Below are 15,643 nucleotides of genomic sequence, written 5' to 3'. Positions count from 1 at the left end.
CCACATATGCTTGTGTGTGAGTTTGTAGATATTTATCGACCCTTTCATTAGGAGAGGCATTAAAGAAAACAAATAAAGCAGGTACATCCAACCAACCATAGGATAAAAACATAACCTAATTAGCCACACCAATATCACCATACTCATCATCAAAATCATGACCAACCTCGACACCATCCTCATCATCAAAATTATCACCACTATCGTCGTCGTCGTCGTCGTCGCCGCCGTCGTCGTCGTCGTCGTCGTCGTCGCCGTCGTCGTCGTCGCCGTCGTCGTCGTCGCCATCGTCGTCGCCGTCGTCGTCGTCATCGTCATCGTCGTTATCATGGTTTTTTTTACCTTTCTTACGCAAGTATTTGATATGGGCTTGCATCTTCCGGATGACGCCAAGTAATTCATCCACTTTGCCTGACAACTCATCCACTTTATGCTTTGAATCATAAGAGGTGTTGGTGGCATTAGATTCAGAAATTCTACAGGAAGTACCCTGCACACGAAGACTAGAACCCACACCACGTATCTTTTTGTCCTTTCCAACCCCAAGTTCTGCAGACAAGATCCCTAATTGTAGCTTCTCAGGCACCATGATCTGATATGGTGGAGTATCATTCGGTGCACTTGAGGCCAGTTGTTCTTTCACTTTCTCCAATTCGGCTGCCATATTCTTCTGCAAGCAGAAAATTAACATGTTAGACATAAGTCAAAAGTATCTATAATAAACTTGTGAATTACTAAATTTATAGAACATTTAACAATTTAACTTTACCCCTTTTGCCTCAGCAACCTCATTGACGTATACGCCACCCTTCTTTCTGTACTGATGCATGGCTTGCCAGTTGCTGATATAAGTAGGGTGTTCTCCTTTCTACATTTTCTCAACAATAAAAAAGAAAATGAGTATTTCCACATATCTGAAAAACATTAAACCAAGAACACAAATTACCGTTTCAGCAAGTTCTTTATGTTTCAGGAATGGACGTGAACCCCCTGTATGATTAAATTTTATATTTTGCCTGTTTTTGGCATTGGCTTTGCACCGTCTCTGCATTAAGAGCGCATGTATAAAAATTGCATATTCAATCACATTAATAATTCTTTTCTTATTACTATTTAATTAAATTAACAACGGAGCCACTTCGTAAATCAAGTCAATTTATTTTTCATTTCAACTGTTTGAGGTCCGATATATGAACATGGAAGACAGACGACAACAATTATAGAGGTTGGGATTTGAAATTTACAACAAAGAACAAAGTATACGGTGTGTCATGTTCTGACACAAAAAAAATTTGTCATGTCATCTCCAATTAGGTCATTGTAACACTAGAAGATTAGCTCATAACCTTGTACAATTATTAATGCTAGGATCTATGTAGGACACCAATAGCCGAGAAAAAATAGGATCTATTATAGGTATATATTAATTATATATATGTATATTATAATATATAATATATATGGATATATTATAACAACAATATATGCGTATATAAGTGTCTATATGTACATTATAATATATTTAATACATATGTGTATATTGGAAATATTGGAGAGAAATATTGGAAATTTTCAAGTCAACCAAATTGATTCAAAGTTTACGGTACCTGGTATTGCTCATTTGTGTACAAGTTATCAATAAGCCAATGCCATTCCTCTATTGTTCGTGTCGTACCAAATACTTCTTTGGGGGGAGGTGTAGCCCGTGCAAGCTCAATGTCAGGATAAAACTTCTTAAAGTGTTTATGGAGCTTCGATTTCCACTCTTTATAAGTGGAGTACATATGATCATCAATAAACCTCCACATAGCCGGATCCATGAGGTCAACATCAAAGTTGAACTACCCACAATTACAAAAATAAAAAATAAAAATATTTACCTTAATATTAATTGACTATAAACATAATTACACAGCATTGAATTGCTCACTCACCTTCAGTGCCTCTGCCCATTCTTGCTTATCCTCTTTAGGAACTTTCTTCAATCCTAGAACATTCAGTGGAGCTTTCGCACGAGTGATTATTCCAATCTCATTGACAAACAATGGGTGAGTCTTTATACCCTCCACTAATTTCTGCTATGGATCCAACCGAATCTGAATTTGCCCCTGGGACTTATTAACCACGTCGTAAGTGCCAGCACCTTTTGTTGGACCACGAGTTTTCTTGTTATGCAAAGAAGTTCCTGCACAATCTCCATGCCATATAAGCAAAAGAAACCAACAAAAAATATAAACATAAATATTTCGATCACTCACTTGCTATGATCGATTGATCTGGTGATCGTGAAGAAGACTCGTGTTGTGGTGGTTCTGATTGATGGGGTGCACTAGATGGTGGTTGTGCTAGTGAAGATGGTGGAAGTGGTGGTTGAGCTAATTTTTGCTTCTGACCTATAGTTCGATCACTAGTTTTCTTCTTCTTTAAAGAAGGCCCTGCACAATGTTCATGCCCTAAAGCAAAAGAACCCAACAAAAACTTAGTCATTTAAATAAATAAATATAAACATAAAGTCGATCGCTTATTTGTTGTGCTTGACTGATATGGTGGTGAAGAAGAGTCATGTTGTGACTGATGTGGTGCACTGGGTGGTTGTGCTAGTGGATGTGGTACAAGTTGTTGGGTTGATTTTTGCTTCTCACCTATAATTGGATCACATGTTTTCTTCTTCTGCAAAGAAGGTACTACACAATTTCCATGTCCTATACACAAAAGAAACCGGCAAGAAATTTTAGTAATTTAATTATAAAAAAATATATATATATATATATACAAAAAAATATTTCAGTCACGTACTTGACATGCTTAATTGATCTCGTGGCGGTGAAGAATCAGGTTGTGGTGGTTGCGACTGATGTGGTGTACTAGATGGTGGTTGTGCTAATGAATGTGGAGCAAGTGGTTGTTTAGCAAATTTTTGCTTCTTATGTTTACCTACCATCTTCTTGATCTGCACATAAAATTAATAAAAACCAATCTCTCATTTAAAAATTGTAGTACACCAAATTGGGGGACATGAAAAACCTTACCACTAAAAACAAAAAGATAAGTTCTTTGGAGTAAAAAAATAAATTCCATTAAAAAACCATGAAACAATACATAGTGAGGAACAACAAGTTAAAGGTGGCCTCGTTAAAACCTCCCGGAGAAAACCATGTAGGACAAAACTCCGGGGTAGGAAAGAGTGCCACTCATACTTTCAACTACCAAAAGAATCAAACTCGTACATATAAAAAAGATATATAAATTGAACATGTATTAAAAAAAATGTCAATCCAAATCACTATAATTATCACGGAGATACATCATCAGTAAAAACTTCCTCATAATCATCAACTCCTATTGGTTCCAAACTAATCTCCTCCTCAACTATTTCAGGTTCTGCATCATCTCTACGAAGTGAAGTGCTTGGTAATTCATTCTCATCTCGACTTGTTATCACAATATCATCACCATCTTGGTCTACTCCTTCATCATAGATTGTTTCAACTTCATGAGCGGCTTCATTTTCAGGAACATCCCACACATGTCTATGTCGAATCTTCTGAATTACTTTCCAACTAGAACCCAATTTAGGGTCGTCAAGATAAAATATTTGTTGGGCTTGTTTAGCAAGCACATACGGATCATCTTTATACCATACATTGGTTGTATTCACTGAAGTGAGATGATAATCACGACGAATCCGGTGAATCTTTTTCTTCCTAAAAAATCTTGGTTGAGTATTAAACCACTCACATTTGAAAAGTATAACATGATACCCATCTTGAAAACCTATCTTCACAACATTCACCAATCTACCATAAAAGTTAGATTGTTGATCACCATGTGTCCCAGGTACCATAACCCCACTGTTCTGAGTTGTGCGTGTTTCTTCTATATGCTTTACTTGCCACCGAACTCCATTTACAACACACCCTGTATACATACCAACTCTTTTATCTGGACCATATGCTAATGCATATAATTCGTTAGTTGCATCCCCCAATCCTTGTTTGCTCAATGTTTTGACACGAGTCTTTAACCATTGCGGAAACAATTTCCTTTGTCTCTGTTCCAAGTTATCTGGGCTTTCTATTTCTAACAGTTGGCGAAACTCACTGTAGAATGACATTCAATTTAAAATTCTTAGTTAATAAATTGAAACCAAAGATTAAAACAAGCACATTAAACATGGATCGACTTACACACTTTTTGAAAGGTTCAACTTCATCACAATTGTTGAGGATATACCAATAAGCTGATTCCATTTCCAACTCTGACCATTGAACCATTTTGTAGCCACCACACGGGCGTGCATTATGCATGAAAACTGATAGCTTCGCATTGGTTTCACCATCATTATTTCGTTCATGATGAGAGGAAAAAATTTCACCATTACGGAGATACATTGAACAGAAAGTTAATGATTCGTTTGCAATGTATCCCTCAACAATGGATCCTTCAGGCCGAGCTCTATTACGTACATAACCTTTCAATTTCCCTAGCATTCTGTATCCCACATAATAATATATTATGTAGACAATACAAAATAATTCAAGATAAAGTTAATAAAATAGCACAAAAAAGAAGCAATACCTCTCTATCGGGTACATCCATCGATATGCTACTGGGCCAGCAAGTTTTGCCTCACGTGGTAAATGGATAGCTAAATGAACCATAACATCGAAGAAAGCAGGTGGAAATATTTTCTCAAGTTTGCATAGTGTGAACACAATATCAACCTCCAACCTATCCAAATCTTCAACTTTTAATGTCTTTGCACAAATTTGTTGGAAGAAGTTCGACAATTCCATAAGAGGTGCACACACCTCTTTTGGCAAGTACGGCCGAATCCCAACAGGTAGAAGTTGTTGAAGCAAAACATGACAATCATGACTCTTCAAACTAGATATTTTCCCATCTTCTTTAACATTCTTTGATATGTTGGCTGCATACCCATCTGGAAATTTTACAGATTTCAAAAATTCACAAAATGATTGACGTTGATGTGGTAACAACGTGTAGATTGCTGGGTACTTCTTAACTAAGTTAGTTTCATCTTTATGTAAGTGCAAAGCTCTTCGTATATTCATGTCTATCATATCCAAACGTGCATTGATCGTGTCTTTTGTCTTTCCTTCTATGCTCAATAGTGTCCCAACAATGTTGTCACATATATTTTTCTCAATGTGCATTACATCCAAATTATGTCTTATTTTCAACTTAGACCAATACTCCAATTCAAAGAAAATACTCTTTTTTGTCCAATTTAATTCCATGGGCATTCGTTTCCTCTTTCTATCATAATTATCAGGGTGCTTACCAGGCTTACAAGGTCTGAGATGATTGAATTGAAGTAATATCTCATCACCAGAGAATACCCTCGGTTGATCACGCATCTCATACTTTCCATCAAAGTCACAACTTTTACGCCACGGATGATTCTTTCTCAAATAACGACGATGCCCCATGTAACAAATTTTATTTCTCAACTTGGTATGTGATGTGTCCTCAAGACACACGGGACATGCCAAGTAACCTTTAGTGCTCCATCCAGATAAATTGCCATAAGCAGGAAAATCGTTAATTGTCCATATCACAGTTGCCCGCATCTTAAATCCAGAATCAGTAAACTTGTCATAAGTTGGAACACCCTCCCACAACTCCTTAAGCTCATCTATTAATGGGCGCAAATACACATCAATATCCTTTCCTGGTGCTTTTGGGCCTGGAATAAGCAAAGTCATGATTGAGTATTGTTGTTTCATACACATCCAAGGTGGAAGATTATATGGAACAACCACCACCGGCCACATGCTATAACTTGTGCTCATACTTCCAAATGGGTTGAACCCGTCTGTTGCAAGGCCTAACCTTATATTTCTAGGCTCCTGAGCAAACTCAGGGTACATACGATCGAACTCCTTCCATGCAATACTATCAGCTGGATGCCTCATAACACCATACTCATCAACTCGTTTATCAAAGTGCCACCTCATTTGACTAGCTGTATGCTTTGACATGAACATTCTTTGTAATCTTGGCTTCAGAGGAAAATAACGCAATACTTTTTGTGGAACTTTCTTTCTTTTTTCATTAGTACTTGATTTATATCTTGGCTCATCACACTCAGGACATTTATCCTTCCCAACATGCTCTTTATAAAACAAAGCACAATCATTCACACAAGCATCAATATTTTCATACCCTAGACCCAAATTTTTCAACATCTTATTCGTAGCATAAAAAGTGGTTGGAAAATTATGTGGCTTAGGACAAGCCCAATTTAGTATCTCTAACAATATATCAAATGATTTGTTAGTCCAATGATTTTCAACTTTGGCCTGCATTAACCTTACCATAACAGTCAAAACTAAAAGCCCATTAGTACCTGGAAAAAGTTCTCGTTCGGCCTCAACCATTAACATCTCATACTTTTTAGCCGCAACCCTATGCACATTAGTTCCATCATCTTCCCTATCACCTACATTTTCATTCCCTCCAAAAGTATCACATTCTCCCTGCAAATCTTGATTCATGTCTCGAGGAAATGCATCATTTAAGATATCATAAGTAACATCATTGGGTCCAAGTGCCTCTACACCATTTGGAAGAGTTGCATCTTGTCTAGGTAACCCAAATTTTTCCCCATGGTATATCCATGTGTGATAAACAGCAGACATCCCATACTCCCACAAATGTGCATGGACAGTTTGAAGAGCTTTCCATTGCGTATTCAAACATTTCTTGCAAGGACACCTCGTCTCATTTTTTTCATTCACTTGCTGAATTGCAACTCCCATAAATGATGCAATACCATCCATATATTCCTTACTCAACCTATTTTTCATCTTAATCCATTGTCTATCCATGTGAACGTCCTGTAACGTAATTTAGGTGACTTCATATTCTTTCCGAAACTGAAATGTCTCCTTATAACATATAAAGGATTGTATATCTATGCTATTTTAAATATTATGCCTGGTTAGTTAATTATCGTATTATTCATGTATTACTTCTGTTTTCTGTACACTTATAAAAGATATGGAAAAATTTGTGTTTGACATATTTTATCAAAGATATGCAAATGTATCATTCACGTATTATGTGCGTATTGACGTATTTTCCAAACAGTGGCCCAAGGTTTTGTTTCATTTCTTTTACCTTTCTTTACTCATTTTTAGCTTCCAATTTGTATATTGCATTTGTGTTGTGTTAAATAAGTGTTCTTTACGTACTCAAATTAGAACTTGTAGTAAGCCGACAGTTTATCGTGAGATCGACCCCGTACTTACAAAATTTATGCCCCAACAGATTTGTGCACTTGCCAGTACTTTTAATTGGATGATTAGCATATTAATTTGTGTCAATTATTAATGCAACCGTGGGAGGGGGTGACTTTAAATAAAATATTTAGATTATGAAATTTAGATACGGTGGCAATGCTTGTAATTTGCGAGATTTGTTAATTTCGGTTTAGTAATTTGAGATTCATGAATTGATTATTGACATTTTATTGAATACGTAAATTTTGGTTTTGTGTGCTATATTATTAAACTATATAATGATCTTAAAATAAAGCTCTATTATTTTAATAGGGTCATTCTTTTTCTTCCTCAAAACTTTTGGAATTTTTATTCTGATACCTTTGAAATTACCTCAAGTCGTTTTAGCTGTATAATCTCAAAGTGTCTTTCTTGCATTTGGTTTTTACTTTGGGTAAATAACCGTAACCCTTGAAAAAATGTGGCTTCCAATGAACTACCAGCATCTAAATCCTATTCTCGAAGTAGTGAATTTATTCTATTACCAAATATACATTCACAACATATATATATATATATATATCGATCATTCATCATCATAAAAATCATATACAATCATACAAATCTAGCAAAAGTTGGAAATTTCTATAACACATAAAACCGTAACCACAAATAAACCACACCAAAAAAAAAACTGCATAAATTAAGAGAGTACCTCTTAACCAAGCAACTCAACTTCGAACCTACAGCAAAATTAAGACAAAGAAAAAAAAATTATATCGATGCTTAATAATAAAATAAAATTCATAGAATTAATAAAGCAATATTAGTCATATATACCAAAGGCAAAACTTAGTGAGTTTGGAGAGACATGTTGCTCTAAAATTCACGCTCGTCATTCTTAAAATACATAAACTATTTTGAGACATGTTGCTTTACAAGGCCTCACTGGCTTGGTTTGAAATAGGGGTGGGCATCTCATCCGAATTATCCGCATACCGACCGTACCGTACCGACGGTTTGGTTTGGTTTGGTTTGGTTAAATAATTATTTTTTAATTTTAATTATTCCAATCCGATCCGTACCGAAATGTTTGGTTTGGTTAACGGAAACAAAATTCCTAACCCGATGGAAACTCGTACCGATCCGATATTTATACTTATTTTATTATTTGAATACAAAACAAGAAACCAAAGGTAAATACAATCAGCATTTTGTATCACTGCTTTATCACCACTGTATCACTTCTTTGTCACTATTTTATCACTGCTTTATCACCACTGTATCACTTCTTTATCACCATTGTATCACTTACCCGGTACTGTAGCACTGTTTGGTTAGAGGAATTTGTGAACTTCCTATATTTTCTAGTTTCGACCTTTGTCCCGTTTTTTACCTGTAACTTTCCAACTGTTGATCCAAATTTTATGTTCTTTATATGGTTGGATTCAGCATGAAAAACTACAGAACCCAACATGGAACAAATGCCAAAAGCATTTACATAAATGTAGAAAAAGTTTGGAAGTATCTAAAGAAAGAAAAAGTGAGTTTTATAAAAGGATTTTTTTGTAGAAATGTCACATGAACTTATACTTTAGTTTTAGTTTGTCACCTTAAAGACCTCTCCTCCCTCTGTTTGTTTCTCACCCACAACCTCACCATCCCATCCTCACCCACAGCCCCAGCCCCACCCTCCCATTCTATTTGATGACTGCCTGCCAAGTACATAAGCGAATTATCCGCGTACCGACCGTACCGTACCGACGGTTTGGTTTGGTTTGGTTAAATAATTATTTTTTAATTTTAATTATTCCGATCCGATCCGTACCGAAACGTTTGGTTTGGTTAACGGTTAACAATATCCCTTATTCGACGAAAAGGAGATGAGAAGTTGCAGAGGGACCTGCAACTTTTCTTTCTTTTTTGGTACAGAACGTGGCAAATACAATGATTAAAGCTATATGAATTGGAACATATGTTGACTATTCAAATGTGCACAAGGAATCTTAGTATTTAAATATTGTAAGGAATGAATCATTTAGCTTTAATCTTTAGTTTCAATTGCAAAAAGCTATATGTAATATCACTCATGTCTTTTTGTTTAATTTAATTAATTTGTGTTTCAATTGCAAAAACCTTCAGTTCATCTACTAGTCCTATGTCAAACGTAATTTGTGGGTTATTTTATGGATGATGATGTTGAGAAGAAGAAAAAAAGAGTGGGGCCTCCTACCTCAAATTATTGGGATTGTGCTAGAGTCTTGATCAAGTTATTGAAGTTATACTATGAAGCCACTTTGATTAATGAGTTACAAAAAGGAGTCAAGGATTTTTTAATCCACATGTACAAAATTGAGACTGGTAAGTAATTTTAATTTTTTATATTTCTTTTGGTTTTCAATTACATTCATATGACATATGTTTATTTTCTCATTTTCATAATTTGTTTAATGATGTAGAGGTATATTCTAATTCTCAAATGAAAGAGAAAGTGGTTGCTAGTCCATCTTGACTACATATTAAATGGTATAGTGATGAATAACCTTCCTTAATCTCAAATAACATGCCCATGTACTTGATATTTATTCTTTAACTTTGTTTTTCTTTGGCTACAGTACACAAATCAGATTTGGATTGAAGATTACTAGGCCTCTATGCTGCAATTTTTGGTTCTTTGAAGTGTTTAAACTAATTTCTTATTATTTTGTAACGTTATTTGCTATTTTATTATGTAGTTTCAATGTTCGTTTGTAACTTTAAAATTAAGTTATTTGATTTTGTATTTTATAAGGATAATTTGGTGTATATGTTTAAGTGAGAGAAAAGTAGAATCGTCTGTTTAGAAAAACTTCTTTGGTTTGAAAGAAAGAAAGAAAACTACTCAATCTTAAAGAAAGAAAAGTTATTGCATGATTAAAGACAAAGTTACATTAAAAACATTTCTTTGTCATGAGCTTTCAACTTTCAAGAGAGAAAGTTGCGTACATGGGCTTTCAACTTTCAAGTGCTTTCAACTTTCAAGAAAGAAAGTGGCATTGAGCTTTCAACTTTTATGAAAGACAGTTAAGTTGTCGACAAAATTTTCTTTGACATTAAAAATATTCTTTTGGGGTGATAATACTAAAGGTAGGAAAAGCAAATATTCTTTCACATTAATGCTTTAATTAGTAATTAAGTATGAGGTTCTGCGTGTTGTTTTTGGGATGGGAAAGATTAAACAGCTTGTTGTTGTACTATTGTGATTTACCTTTTGGCTTGTTTTATGAAATATCCAGTTACCAAAAAAAAGCTACGATTTGTAATTGTGTTTTCTTGGTCAAATCCAGCCGCCGTGCCTTATTTGACCCACGAGTGTAAATATACGGGTCCTTGCAATATAGAAAGAACAATTAATTTGCACTAGATTTTGGTGCTGCAATCCTAAAAACATCCTCCCTCACCACAAATCGTAGCTTTCAGCTGCTTATTTTTAAATTATTTTTATTTTATTACAATATGTGCCCTTTGTAATTCTTTTGGCTTTTGTTCAAAGTTCAAACACCCTCCTGTTTTTCTTCAAGTATATAAAGGGCACAGCCACTTTTTTGGTACCAAGAAAAAACCAAACCCCAAAACTGAAAACTCAATCCACATGGAGATGGAATCTGCTAGTTTCTTCCAATTTTCTAGTGCCTCAGATTTCTCACCAAGTCTTCTTTTGTGTCTTGAATTTATTTACATTTACATATATGTTTGTTTAGTAGTTATGCTTATGCCGTTGGAATTTCCTTGTTAATTAGAGAATTTGAAATAGACTCTACTCTTATTTCAAAGTTTCAAGATACTGTTATTATCACTGGTAGTCTGGTACACAAATGCATCATTGGATTATGACCAAAAAAAAATTTATTATTGGATACCCATGCTCACTTTTCTTCTTTCCAAGTTGTATTTGTTACCTTTTTTCTGTTTGTCAGACTTTACTCCTGCCTCAGTTTTGAGCTAGTTTGATATTGAAAAAAACTGCTTTTGATGTGCTGCAAGAATAATGAAAAAAATCAGTTAGGCATTTGATAAACTATATTTGAAGAGAATTGTGAGCAATTGGTAAACTTTTATACATAATAATGAGTATATAGAATGACAAAAAAAGCCACGAGATATAAAAAAGCCATGCTATCTTAGAAACCCCACATCCCTCCTAAGATCAAGACTTTTCTCTATTTCCCTCTTGTTTGTTTTCTCTCTTCTTCTTCGTCTCTTTCTTTCCCTTCTCTGTTCTCTTTGTTTTGGATAGTGGGTAGAGATAGTTTCCTTTTCTTTCTTTTAATTTTTTTTGCTGGGCTAAGAAAAAAAAAGCAAAATACCTTGTGGAAGGATTGCGAGATGAATGTGTAGTCGGCGTCGCTAAAGGCAAAAGGTGGAGAGACCTTTCTACTAACCAAGACTGCAGGTACATTATAGTATAATAAGTTGAAGGTAGAAAAATTGAAAGAACAAAAAAATTCTTGGAACCATAATTGTGGACAGAACAGAGAAAATTGATAGGAAAATAAAAAATTTCTGTTAAAAAAAACACCTTCAAACTCTTTTTTTTTTTTTGGAAGTGAGAGAAGCAACACAGAATCGAGGAAAACAAACTCATTTTACCGGGATGCACAATTTTGCACGCTTGGGATTGAATTTTCGTTTTGTTGGCATATTACCATGGGTCCAGCCCATGACGGAAAAACATTCTTTCGGTGGTCAAAGTGGATATCCAACACCATGATAGAATACTCTTTCGGTGCAACACTATGATGAAGAGACAAAATGATAGTGGTTTTGTAATGATGGAAGACATCATGATGCTCTCTTTGGGAAGCTTTTTGACTAGCTATCATTATGGTTCTTTTTTGCATGCACGTGGGCTACTTTTAGAAGTAGGTTTTCAGCCATTTCATTTGGCTATATAAGGAGCATGCGGCAGATGGTGTTGGTGTGTGTTGTGTTGAAGAGTCAGAGAGAGTTGGAGAAGCCGAGAGCAAGAGAGAGAAGTGAGAGAACACCATCCAAACAGCCATCAGTATTCCACTCCAATTCTGTGAGAGTGAGAGAGTTAATTGTGTACCACTCCAAGTGTGTGAGTGAGGTAAAACAGGAGAGTATAGTGTGGTGTCATTGTACTTTCTCTGTGTGTATCATCAAGCCCTGGGCATTGGCTTGGTAAGACCTTTCTTGTTATACCCATTATTTTGTTATAGTGGAAGAAATTTATATTGCTGCCCCGTGGACGTAGGCATTGCCGAACCACGTTAATTCCCGGTGTTCTTTATTTTTCTGCTTATACTGTTATTTGAGTTGTGAAGATTTCTATTCTAGCACTATCCGATCCTAACACGTTTGGCCTCAGAGACAGAGGGAGGAGATGCCTAACGTTGGGTTGTGTGGATCGATGAGATTTGGGGTTGAGCTTAAGAGAGAGAGATCGGCAGATTTGAATAGGTGGTATAATGTCGGGTATTTTGCTGGGTTGTAAGAAAGAGAGGGTGGATTGTAGTGGGTGGGTAGGAGAAGGGACCTTGAAAAGAGATTTGAGTTTCAACTTGCAGGGCATCCATTCCCTAAATTCACCATATGTGCCTAGATGTGCAAATCGAGCAGCTCATGCAGCAGCTTCGATTGGTTTGAGAGCTATGGAACTGAAAAGTTGGGTCACCAGAAAAGATGCTTCTTCTTTGAAGATATGGGAATTGGCCTTGTCTTCTTAAAATTTTGTTCTGCATGCCTTATATATTTTTATTCCTTCATGTCTAACCAATACATGATAATAAAAGTAATCTGGGAGAAAGTAACGATATTATTGTTTTCCTTTGACTTAAAATCTTTAAATTCATAATTGTATAGCCTTTTTTAATTTTAAAGTCTTCTCAGTTTGAGATATAAACTAGCTGAACTCACTATAATGTAAAAGTTTCTTTACCATGAACCCCACAAAACCATCTGTACATATGAGTACTCAGTTTTTCTTGTTTGACTGGAAAGTGCTGAGCTTTATTTGTTGTTTTTTATTAGCTTATTATATTAGAGACAACATGGAATGTGCTGAGCTTTATTTGTTGTTTTTGTCAAACTAATATTAAACAAAAGAAAAAACACAAGACAGGTATTCTATATGGTGTTGATCTGCTGGCAAAAGGTATGAATTCAAGAAGAGGAAGAATTGGTAAGAGGGACCAAGTGAAGTTTTGCCTCTCCCTCTCTGTTTTTTTTTTTATGAGAAAAGGGGGTTAAAGAACCGAAAGGAAAAAACACACAAATTACACTCAAACGGGCCTTAGCAGCCCCCAGTGAATCATCAGTCAACTGATTACTCTCTCTCTCTCTTCTTGTTTCACACAAAAAAAACTTATTTTATTAAACAAAATGCAACTTATAATGATGGTCATGTATATTATGATTTTGGGTGAAACAGGGGGTAAAGAAAACCAAAACTTCTTAACGGTCTCAGCAGCCACAGCAGGAAGATGATGGAGGAACAGAGCAAAAAGCATAAGCGAGGGGAGCCACAGCCTTTAGATAGCAAAAAGCAGTTCATAGTGTAAGTTGGCAGAGACAGAGCCACGACCTTAATCAAAATCTCCCTGCCAGCCCCACTCAACAGCTTACCTTTCCACCCTTGAAGCTTTTTCCACAACTTTTCTTTTAGGGAGGTAACTCTGACCCTGCCAACTTACACTATGAACTGCTTTTTGCTATCTAAAGGCTGTGGCTCCCCTCGCTTATGCTTTTTGCTCTGTCCCTCCATCATCTTCCTGCTGTGGCTGCTGAGACCGTTAAGAAGTTTTGGTTTTCTTTACCCCCTGTTTCACCCAAAATCATAATATACATGACCATCATTATAAGTTGCATAACTTTGTTTAATAAAATAAGTTTTTTTTGTGTGAAACAAGAAGAGAGAGAGAGTAATCGGTTGACTGATGATTCGCTGGGGGCTGCTAAGGCCCGTTTGAGTGTAATATGTGTGTTTTTTCCTTTGGGTTCTTTAACCCCCTTTTCTCATAAAAAAAAACAGAGAGGGAGAGGCAAAACTTCACTTGGTCCCCCTTACCAATTCTTCCTCTTCTCGAATTCATACTTTTTGCCAGCAGATCAACACCATATAGAATACCTGTCTTGTTTTTTCTTTTGTTTAATATTAATTTGACAAAAACAACAAATAAAGCTCAGCATATTTCATGTTGTCTCTAATATAATAAGTTAATAAAAAACAACAAATAAAGCTGAGCACTTTCCAGTCAAGAAAAACTTAAGTCGTTTCCCCTATCAATATAGGCCAGGTGTTGGACGCTGAGTGTTGGGGTTTATATTTTGGTCTGAAGCTGGCAGTGGCAAAGGGGCTGTCTAAACTTATTGTGGAGTTGGACTCGGCTGTGGCTGTTCAGCTTATCCACAAAGCTGATCACTTGGAATGCCATCCTCTTGCTCCCTTAATTAATAGCTGCTGTGATCTAATGAAAGCAAGTTGGGGATTGTGTGGTCCAACACATTTACAGGGAGATAAACTGTGTCGCAGATAGGCTTGCTAACTGGAGCCACAACCTGGACCTTGGTGTTTGTGTCTTTGATATTGCTCTTCCGTGGGCAAGTGACCTGTTGGATGAGGACTTGATTGGGATTCCCAGATCCCGTTTGATTTGTTCTAAGGTCTCTTAGGTGTTTGTTCCTGGGGCTTTGTCCCTTCTGTATATCCAAAAAAAAAAAAAAAAAAAAAAAAAAAAATGAAGCTAAAATTGATAGAAATGGCGTTGGTTTGTGGTTCAGCTCTTTTTGTCGTATAAGGATGTAGAATGGAATCTAATATGAGAATGGGAGTATAGAATTTTTTATTTTATTTTTTTATTTGGTGCTAAGGAGGGCTAAAGCCCAAAAACAGAAACAACAATTATGAAGTAATTAAACTATGGGGAAAACTTTTGAGATGGAAGGTAAAGGGGAAAAAATAATGAAGTATGTTCCCCGTTAAGGGGACCTAATGCAATTCATTAATGATTATTTTATAATCAACTCCACTCTTTTTTTTCTTTTGTTGAAAAGATTGGGAAAAGCCAAGAGGAAAAAACGGAACACAGATCAGCCGGGGCTCAGCAGCCCCCAGCAAATCATCATTAAAACAAGGTGGTGATAATGCTGAGCACAAATATCGCTAACAGAGCAAAAATCACCAACAAAAAACAAAAAACCCTCCCAATTAAAAAAGATCATCAACACCATGGCTGCTGTTGTGCCTCAAAAGAGGTGTTTTAAAATTTATAAACTCGCAAGCGCACGAATCGAATATAGCATAAGCGTGTAAGAGCGAGATCGTACCCAAGGGATTGCGTGTAAAGATAGAAAACCAATTTCACCCAAGTTAATTTCAATGCCAACCTAGTTGA

At 35.9% G+C, this 15,643-nt stretch overlaps 1 protein-coding gene across 1 annotated transcript; it reads right to left on the bottom strand.

Annotated features, from left to right (window-relative positions):
* Positions 1–3,292: 3,292 nt before the first annotated feature.
* Positions 3,293–6,854, bottom strand: LOC148297150 (uncharacterized). Its single transcript, XM_088247117.1, has 3 exons — positions 4,579–6,854; positions 4,192–4,491; positions 3,293–4,100 (listed from the first exon to the last, which is right to left on the bottom strand). The coding sequence occupies exons 1-3, from the start codon at positions 6,852–6,854 to the stop codon at positions 3,293–3,295; spliced, it is 3,384 nt and encodes a 1,127-aa protein (XP_088103243.1).
* Between the last annotated feature and the right edge of the window lie 8,789 nt (positions 6,855–15,643).

Source organism: Prunus avium, chromosome 1 (genome assembly GCF_965620075.1).
Source record: "Prunus avium chromosome 1, drPruAviu1.hap1.1, whole genome shotgun sequence".
NCBI lineage: Eukaryota > Viridiplantae > Streptophyta > Magnoliopsida > Rosales > Rosaceae > Prunus > Prunus avium.
The sequence above is the reverse complement of the archived record's forward strand: the minus strand, read 5'-3'. Positions and strand labels throughout refer to the sequence as shown.